The sequence below is a fragment of the Histoplasma capsulatum genome, genomic scaffold (assembly GCF_000149585.1).
Source record: "Histoplasma capsulatum NAm1 scaffold_1 genomic scaffold, whole genome shotgun sequence".
Lineage (NCBI taxonomy): Eukaryota > Fungi > Ascomycota > Eurotiomycetes > Onygenales > Ajellomycetaceae > Histoplasma > Histoplasma mississippiense.
This window is the reverse complement of record NW_001813982.1, coordinates 2,393,517-2,402,544: the sequence shown is the minus strand read 5'-3', so window position 1 is coordinate 2,402,544 and position 9,028 is coordinate 2,393,517. Positions and strand designations below refer to the sequence as shown.

Sequence of the window (9,028 nt, the reverse complement as noted above, 5' to 3'; positions counted from 1 at the left end):
GTACTGCAGGAAGAAAGCGAAATTTCTGAATGTGGTCAATCAATAGACTTCGAATTGTGCAACGATGACAAACATCAGTTGGAGCACTGCTGGGCGAGGTAGCAGGGAACGCAGAACAGGTGACAGACACCACAGAGCCGCACTAGTTGTCGATTAAACGAACCTCATCATTCTTATCAATTGATCATCTCCCCACATTGCACCACATAATCCGCGCATATCCGGAGCGAAATAGCCTTCAATTCCAGCTTCAAGCGAGGTATCTCCCGGTGGGTCTCCCTTATTTATTAATAATACACACGACATGACAATTTTGTCCAGCATCCTCTGCCGCTCACCATTTCATCCCCTCATTGATTTGTTCATTGAATGACACTGTGTAAGACTCAGCAATCTCGGCTTTGAGCTGCGAAATAGTGCGTGTACACTCCATTGCCGACGTAGCCAACAAACCCTGGCAAAGCAAGGATTGTAATTTCCGCTGACGTTCCATGGCATCCTCTAGATCTTAGACACTCTATCATACGGCTATTTAAACTGAAAACCCCCAGTCCGACAAAGTCCTCTGGTCGATCGCAAATTCTCCAAATACATCGACCTTTGCAAACTGACACTCTACATACCCTGGATTCAGCTTGCACTATCTGTCGCGTTCGACCTCCCGAAATTTCGCATCGGTCGTGCCCACTCTTTTGGCCTTTTTCAAGAGATTCACATCAACTGTCTTCCTGGTTGTCGCAGAAATTTCTTTGCTACTCAGGTTGCCTACAATGAATTTCTGAACTCATTTAAATTTATTCTTCGTAACCTACGAAGACCATCATTGCCCCGCTCAATCATAACTGACGTCTACAAGGATCTGTGAAAAATACGCAAACTACATTTTTTCATCTGAATTTCTAAGCTCCCAAGACCTACGAAAGGTTTCTGCAGTACAAGTTCCTTCCTACGTCATGAGCTATCCTCGCCACCGACAACCGTCTCCGGTCAGCAAGCATTCCGTTGACCCCATGAGAGCATCCACGGGGAATATGACAGTCAGTTCTGACATAGATCCGTACAATATCCCCAGAGTTGCCTATGATGGATACTATTCATCTAGTATTGCAGGAGATCGGAACTTAGAATCGTCTTATAGAAGCTATTACTACCCTGTGCGATCTCCTCGTCCTAATGACGACCGTTCCGTTGACACTCACCCCATTTCGTCATACCGCTTGACGAATCTGCCAATCTCCTCCAGAACCGAGTATGCTGTTCGACCAAGGGGCAATACGTCGTCCGTGGCCGATTCCACTCGCCGCCCTTTAAGTGTCACCATACCATCGCCAAACAGATTGTTTGCTGGGTACGACAGTAGCCGCTCTCCCAGGCCATCATCATACTATGCAGCAACTGATGCAGAGCGATATATTGTACCTGCGTCATCATTGCCTTCCAGACATCGTCGAATATTTAGTTCTGATGACCGAGAAGGTCGATTAACGCTCGATGACAAAGAGGCAACAACTCGTATGGAGCGTGCAAATTATTTAGTTGCGGGGAGGAGCCCGCGAATGGTTTACCCAGTTTCTGCCCCAACAAATACACAACAAAACATTGAACTTGGTGATTCTTATTCATACACAAATCCAGCAGAGCAGTTTTATAGGGACTTTGAGGCCACTAAAGACTATCGACGAGATAATTACGGGAGTCGAAAAACAAGGCCTTTAAGTTTTACTGGCTTGGAACGCGGCCTACCGCAGATTCCTAGAGATTCCAGAGACTCTGGCCCGCCGCCTTCTGCGAGACGATCTGACAGGATTGGAAGAGGGGAGACGCATCGATCATCATCTCAGAAGAGAGAAGGTAGTGTAGCATCCTATACATCTGACATACTCCAGCGGCGCTCCAAGGTCCCCGTCTTCATTCACCAGGACGGAGTCAAGGTTTCAAAACATCCCGAATATAGCGATTCAAGAGAACTCCAGAGCTACCGTTACGATGACGATGCTTCCACAAGTCAAGTTTCTCACCATAGACATCACGCGGAAGACGTGCGATATAATGAAGTTCCCCCGATAGGCACCGAATCCAAAGGCACCGGAGACCTATCAGTCTCCAGCAGCCTTGCGACAGCTGGACTAGCTAGTGGCTACTCGAAAGATTTGCTCAAGGGGCTCGAAGTTGATTTTGGAACTCGGGCTGATGAGCGAAGAGTTCGGGACTCGGTCCGTGGTCCTAGATCAAGCCACAAGAATGGTGAACCTACCAAAGTGCACTCTGAGGGTGAACAAGACATAGACGAGCGGCTCCCAGATAAAGACAGAAGAGTTCACAGACATAGAATCGTCGAACATTCAAGACGGGAACACTCAGAAGGAAATGTTGCCTCCCGTCGCACTCACCATGCCGGCGACTCAGAATATGACTACCACAATTCCAGGCGACAAGAGGGACCATCTCAGCGCGCTTCAGATATGCTTCTCCCGAATGAGCCCATTGTCTCGACCCCGATCGATATTATCTCTGATGAGCGTCAAAGGGAACCCTACCATACTGAATTTATTCGGCCTAGGGAACCCGAGCAACTTCCAAAGGGAATCCTGAAGCCTCCAAAGGATAAGTTCCCTGAAGATCGGACAGCTGTGAGGGAAGGGATCGCGCCGTTAAAAGACACGACGAAAAAGGGCATTCCCAAAGGTGCACGTTGGACCAAGGTAGATCGAAAGCTTGTCACTCCAGCGGCTTTGGAAGGAGAACGTTACGAAGAACGCCCTGATTATATAATTGTTTTAAGGGTCCTTACACTCGAAGAAATTGAGGAGTTCGCAAAGAAATCATCACAAATTAGAGGTATGGTATTTCTGTTCACTGAAAAATTGCTATTCTTCATACTGATAATTGCTAAAGCAGCTAGGTACGAGGCCTATCGCAATGAACGTCGTAGACATCGAGACGATGACGAGCATAGTGAAGAAGATCGCAAACCCCGTCTTGTCATTGAATCATCCACCGAATCAAGGCGACGTTCGCCACCTGATCCTCACCATTCTGAATCCTATAAGTCTCGTGCTCCGCGATCGTAAGAAGTATAAAATGGGCTTGATACATTTCCCGCTAATTAAATTCAAAATTTAATACGTATTGCTGTGACTATATAAATTTTGGATATCCCCCAAAATCTAACTGGTGCTTTCTTATTATTTGATTTCCAAGACACTTCTCAAATAATATCGTTCCTAAATTTGGGAAGGAAGAAACTAAAATCTTTCGATCTTATGTGTGTTGTGTTCTTGCTTCTATCTTCCAAGGAGTTATGTTTTCTACAGATGATGCCACATGCTTTTATACTCGAATTCAAAAGGATGACTGCTACGACGTATGATGTTTTTTGTTATCGTTTTACTTTCTTGGGAAAATTTGCCCACACGGTGGGTTGACTACTACGATTGTGAAGAGGTGCTCTTTCTCGAATTTCAATACCATATCAACGCTATACATCACTGCGGCTTAGATGAAAGAAAGAAATTGTCTTTTCTATATGGGATGCCAACTCGTTTTTCCCTTTAAGATCTATTTATCTGAAAAGATATTCCTATACTGTTTGATTTATTTGCGAATTTTATCTCCCTATAAAAAATACAATTTTACTAATTTACCATTCGTCATTAGCTTGTTAGTTTTCCCTTCTTTCCCGAAGTTCTATACAGCAAATTTCAGCCTTTTGAGCAAGTTATCATGCCACATCACGTTTATCACCGAAAAATGGTTTCCGCAAAATAATCCCCCCCCCCGGCTCCCCCCCTCCCCCGATCCTTTGTTTCTAAATCATTTTAAACTATTGATGTGTCTCAACCTGTTGCCAGCCGAACTATGTTTTTGTCAGAGCAGCTAGGCTTGATAGACCCATTGAAGAACGTTCGGGGCCCATTTTCTGGGTTTCGGTCTCTACCTTCACTCTGTTGTCTGTCAGCATTCAAATTGTGACCCTGCGACATGAGAACGACACTGGCTAGAGAGCGGCACTTCTCTGTTTAACTCCATGACATCCGCGACCGCCGTGTTGTGAGATGAACAATATCTAACCCACTTTAACCTACCCCTGCCAACACAATGTCACCATGGTGCGGGGGATGTGCAAAGAAATGTGATGTGCAAAGAAATGTCAAAAGTGACAGGCAACTTCCTCATCCCGCTACTGCAAAGGCGGCCCAAATAGATTGCCCGGCTTCAAATGTGGATGGCACATATCTGACCCTCTGGACCAATCCACGCAATAATTCGCTCGAAAATTCATACCGCAAAAGGTGCTCTCGTTCTCCCTCTTCATATGACCTCTTCCTGTTGCCACCCTCCCCCCCTTAAACAAAACGAAAATCTCTCCGGTTCGCTAATCTGCAAGAGTTGTTATATTAACTGAGATGACATTTACCTATAACTGATAAATTATTCAATTTCTTTTGCTCTTACAGCATGCAGTTATTATTATCAACTGCCTCTTAGTAATTCTTTATCTTCAGTATTAAGAGTACTGTTAATACTTTTGTCGCCTTAATTTAACATTCATGACCATGTCTCCCCTTCTCTTCATCTCCAATCAGGAGTTTTTGTATCTTCGAGAGCCCAAAGAAGTCGTTCTGCCGGGTTGCGTAGACAGTGCCCTCCATCGCCCAACCAGCCGTTCCTCTTTGAGACCTAATTGAGCCCCTTCTCTCTGGCATGAGTCAAAGTCTATAATTACGGGGTTGTCCCTCCCATCCCTCATGACAGTTGATGGATTAATATCATTATGTATGAGCCCCAAAGTATGCATATGTTTAATGCCGCTCTCAATTCCTTGTAGACAAAGGACCCTGTCAAAGGGAGTTGCCTTCCGTAGCCTCTGTGACAAATTCATAGAATATTTGACAAAACAGAGCCCCGTTATCCTACTATTCTTGGTAATACAACCAAGATACTGAGCAATGTTGGGGTGTGGGTTTCTTCGAAGCACTTCGCACACTTCCACCTCGGCCAATAGCTGACGGCCCGGCTCCAGGGCAGCAGGAGTGTCGCCGTAACATAGAAGACTCGGCTCCTTGATGTAGGAATTCGGAGGTAAGGGATCGGGAGCGGGTGTATAACGAGAATCCATCGGTGGCCAGACATTCTGTGTGAGGATTTTGTTGATCTTTAGCTGACTGATGTCAGCAGGCGAAGAGACATGCCGGTTGGCTCTGGCATAGAAATACTCGTCATCTTCTCGCAAGATCAGCTTTGTTTGGTCGAAGATAAGATCGCCGTCTTGTTCCACGAATACTTACATATCTCCACAGTACACACCTCTAACTCCGTCCGAATTAATTAGACAGTAACATCATATAGATATGGCTGTTTTGCTAGATACTGAATAGTGGTATTGCTTCAATAGTTCTGGGTAATAGCTGGTCCGAAGGAGGAATATGGTGGTCTTGCGGCAGTGACAGCAACTCAGAGACATATATCGCTGCTGGAACCTTATGGCAAAGGATTTTGGGAGCTCCGAAAACTGAAAAAAAGATGGGTGGTTTGGAGGTCACATATAATAGGTAGCTTAAGCGACCACTGGGCCAAAAGAGCTCAATCACCACCAGCGCCATGATGGTATAGAGGGCACAAATCACCCAATCCGATCCCTCTATTAAATGATCCCATCTTCAGAATTGGCCTTTGGTGTAGTGGGTATGCCCTTGGATGGTGTTCAACACATAGCCAGGCGCAAATGGTGTGTCGTAGTTGTTGAGACCGGAAACTCCCCAGTACATCAAGGTCTTACCAGAGGACCTTCCCGGAGTAGACTGTTCCTCAGATTTCCATCTCTTCATCGCTAATCGACAGTAACTGACCGTAGGCTGGCGCTCTACTCGCAATATCATCGGTCACGTGGTTTAACGAGCCCTACCTTCCGAGATGCAAGGGCAACAAGGTATTTCCACATTTATCTGAGTCCTGCGGCCTATATCAAAAATTCCAGATTTATTTTGCATACGTAAGAATACATATGCGTATGGAGGACGACATGTAACGTCCAACAATCGGTTGCACAGCAGCAAATCAACGTAGATGCTTAGGAATAATATTTCCAGCATCACGAGCTTTTGAGGATGACTACACCATGGAGTCCGTCTTTTGAATGGACTGTTTGCCCATTGCAAGAATGTCATTATTAAATAGTATTATTGCTACCCAACGCCACCTGCTCGATATCGAGTAAGGAGACTTATTATTAACTTTGACTAGTTTTTTTTCCATTTCATCCTTGGAAGGTCCATGAGCCTGAAAATCCATGGATCGTTCAGCTCCACAGCAGCTACATAGTGTGATCTGTACAACTAGCAGATGTGCTGCTGTCCACTGGAATGTATAATAAAATCAATGGGATTTCAGCTATCGGGAATCAAAGGACAACTCAACCAATTTCTGGTTCAGCTTTATAGATTTGGGCCTCGGATATCTGAGGTGAACATATGCATGTGCTTGTGCTAGAGCAAGTGGTCGAATCTTCTGGGATGTCGCGTGGAAGCAAGGGTGGATATATTTCGTCCACTTATGATAGTTAGCTCAAATGATAAAACCCCCATCAAAAGAAAGGCATCTATTCCGTATATTTGGCGAAAGATACTCACCCTCCAGAGACACCAACATGGCAAGCTGGGCTGCACTCTCTGATGGAAAGGAATAATATTTTTGGGAAACAACATAACTCCGACGAGGGGTTTGTTTACCCATTGACACTTTAGATAGTAAAGGTACTAGGCATGTCTTGATAACTGCGGCCTTGATCGGCTTTTTGCTGAGTACGTGCTGTTGTTGATATTCGGAGTTATTGATTCGAAGCTTCGTATTCTCACTAGTTTGAACGAATGGATAACTCTGTAGATTTTAGATGCAGGTATGCGCCGTTCGACCTCGGCAGAAATGAAAGAGGATGGATACTTAATACAACGATGCAGATAACCGCATCTGTTTATTCAACAGAGAATGTTCAAGAGAAAAGGTAATCAATTTCATATCTGGATTGATGTGGAACTCTTGCAAGTGGTTCGTGAAAATATGTCGGTGTCAGGGACAGCGGTGATTCAAACAAACTGGCATGCAACTCAGTTTGAGATTGAATGTTATCTTTCAAGAGTGAGGAATTGGATGCCGTGCGAAGCCATTTTGTGGTTTGGAAAACAGCCCGGACTCCAAGCCCTCGTAGCAATGTTCTTGACCGCATCCCATCGAATTCTAGCCTTCAGTAGGATGCAGAATGATTCCGTCCTGTTCCGGACACTAAAAACGAACTACTGGTATGCTGTAGTAGTGTGTGCTTTTGTACTCCCAAATTGGCTTTCAAAAGATACCACCGATTATGATGGATGAAGAGGCTGTTTTTGCAAAGGTATGAGGGGAAATCGAGAAAGCCCATTTCCATATGCTCTAAAACGTGTTTCCTCTCTTTTCAATGCTCCGCGCTCTCGATTGAACTGGGCGAATATATCTCTGTCTCTTCTGTAAGGCTTGCTTTGAGGCCCAAGGACAACCCGAGTGGTAGTGCTCCGTAGCTTCGTAGCTTGGAAAGATCTAAGTGGCCCTGCCGAGTGTTGGACAAGGAATCAGCGGGAAGCCAGGGATTATTGTCAAGTCATTCCGAACTTTGGTCCAAGAATGCGCCAAGGGAACTTGGCAGTCCTCGTTCGCCAAATCTAAATCTGTCTCCAGAAGTCTGTATCAAATTTGCATGCGTCCATCTCTGCCCAACCCATGTAACCTTATGGATGCATGCTGGAGGAGGAAGAGCAGGCAGCTGCATCTTGCTGTGTCGAATCAAAAACACAATAACGGGGATGACATTGCTTTTCCATAAGTACTTTTTAATCCTTTGCCCCATGCTTATTTCCACCACCGGCCCTCTGTCCATTTTTCACGTCCTGGAGGAAAACCGAAATCAAGATGTCCCAGCTCCTTCGCTCTGATTGTGTCTATCAAGATCGCATAGGCTTGGGATTCCTATTGCCCTTCGCCTTTTTCCTTTGGAAAAGAATGGACTTGGAAATTGTTCACATCCCAGAAACAGATGTCTGCTTCATGATTCCAGAACAGGCTTTTTCAGAACAGTCACATTTCGCAGGAAGTCAGACGGGCGGATGGACTGCGTAAGTCGCATCGTGTTAGAATGGAATTAGGACGTGGCACCAGGTCACAATGTGTTAAAATCCAGGTACGAGCGAGGATTTCCTTGGGGAAAGAAAACGTCTGGGCAATTTGGTGGCACCTTTATCTTTCTTTCTCTTTTAGAAATGGTCGTTAAGAGATATTAGCGGGAGTCTGCGAATTGGATATCAAGGTCTATTATTGTATTTCTCATCCATATTGTCTGGAGTTATGACATGACTTGCAGCTCCATCTTCGGCCTCAATATTGTCCTTGAATGATATTCCATATAAATTCATGTCCGTGACCTACACCCACTATTATACATAGAAATGTACAGAGAGTTTATGGATGAACACGCGGGTTGGTAAAACACTTCTGGAAGTATTTTGAACCACTCAGCCCAATTAATTCTCCGCAGTGTTCTCCACCCAAGGCCAGCAGCCAGTGGGTACCCCATACAATTTCCAATTTTTTACGCATCAGGGGGATGGAAATACAACTGAAGCTCTAAACCAAATACTTGTTAGTATGTGAAAAGGAAAGCAGGAGTCTGGATGTATATTCCTATTCTTTCATTGTTGCTGCTTTTCACCTCTTGGCAAAAAGCAATAAACCACCTGCTCTGTATACGATCAGCGCTAAACGTTATGCAAGTCATGCCCTGAACCCAGAAAAGAGAAATCCACCCATTTTCCAACCTAAATAAGCAATCAGTGTATGATTTTTTGAAAAGAAGGGGGGGGGGCAGAGAAAGAAGAGACTGCCTGCCTCTTGGGTCAGTATTTCACCTCGAAAAATACCATTCATGTCTGGTCATATAAAATAAACGAGATTTCAGATCCCGTTATCTGTCGAATTAACTTCTCTGGCGTACCTATAATGAGTG

The 9,028-nt window shown here is 44.8% G+C and overlaps 2 protein-coding genes across 2 annotated transcripts; both read left to right on the top strand.

Annotated features, from left to right (window-relative positions):
- Window positions 1-953: 953 nt before the first annotated feature.
- Window positions 954-3,071, top strand: HCAG_00698 (predicted protein; the record flags this gene model as incomplete). The annotated part of the gene is made up of 2 exons (XM_001543602.1): window positions 954-2,838; window positions 2,896-3,071. 2 exons carry the CDS (start codon window positions 954-956, stop codon window positions 3,069-3,071), a joined length of 2,061 nt encoding a protein of 686 aa, XP_001543652.1.
- Window positions 3,072-4,805: 1,734 nt separating this feature from the next.
- On the top strand, window positions 4,806-5,605 carry HCAG_00697 (predicted protein; the record flags this gene model as incomplete). The annotated part of the gene is made up of 4 exons (XM_001543601.1): window positions 4,806-4,925; window positions 5,051-5,082; window positions 5,179-5,299; window positions 5,396-5,605. 4 exons carry the CDS (start codon window positions 4,806-4,808, stop codon window positions 5,603-5,605), a joined length of 483 nt encoding a protein of 160 aa, XP_001543651.1.
- Between the last annotated feature and the right edge of the window lie 3,423 nt (window positions 5,606-9,028).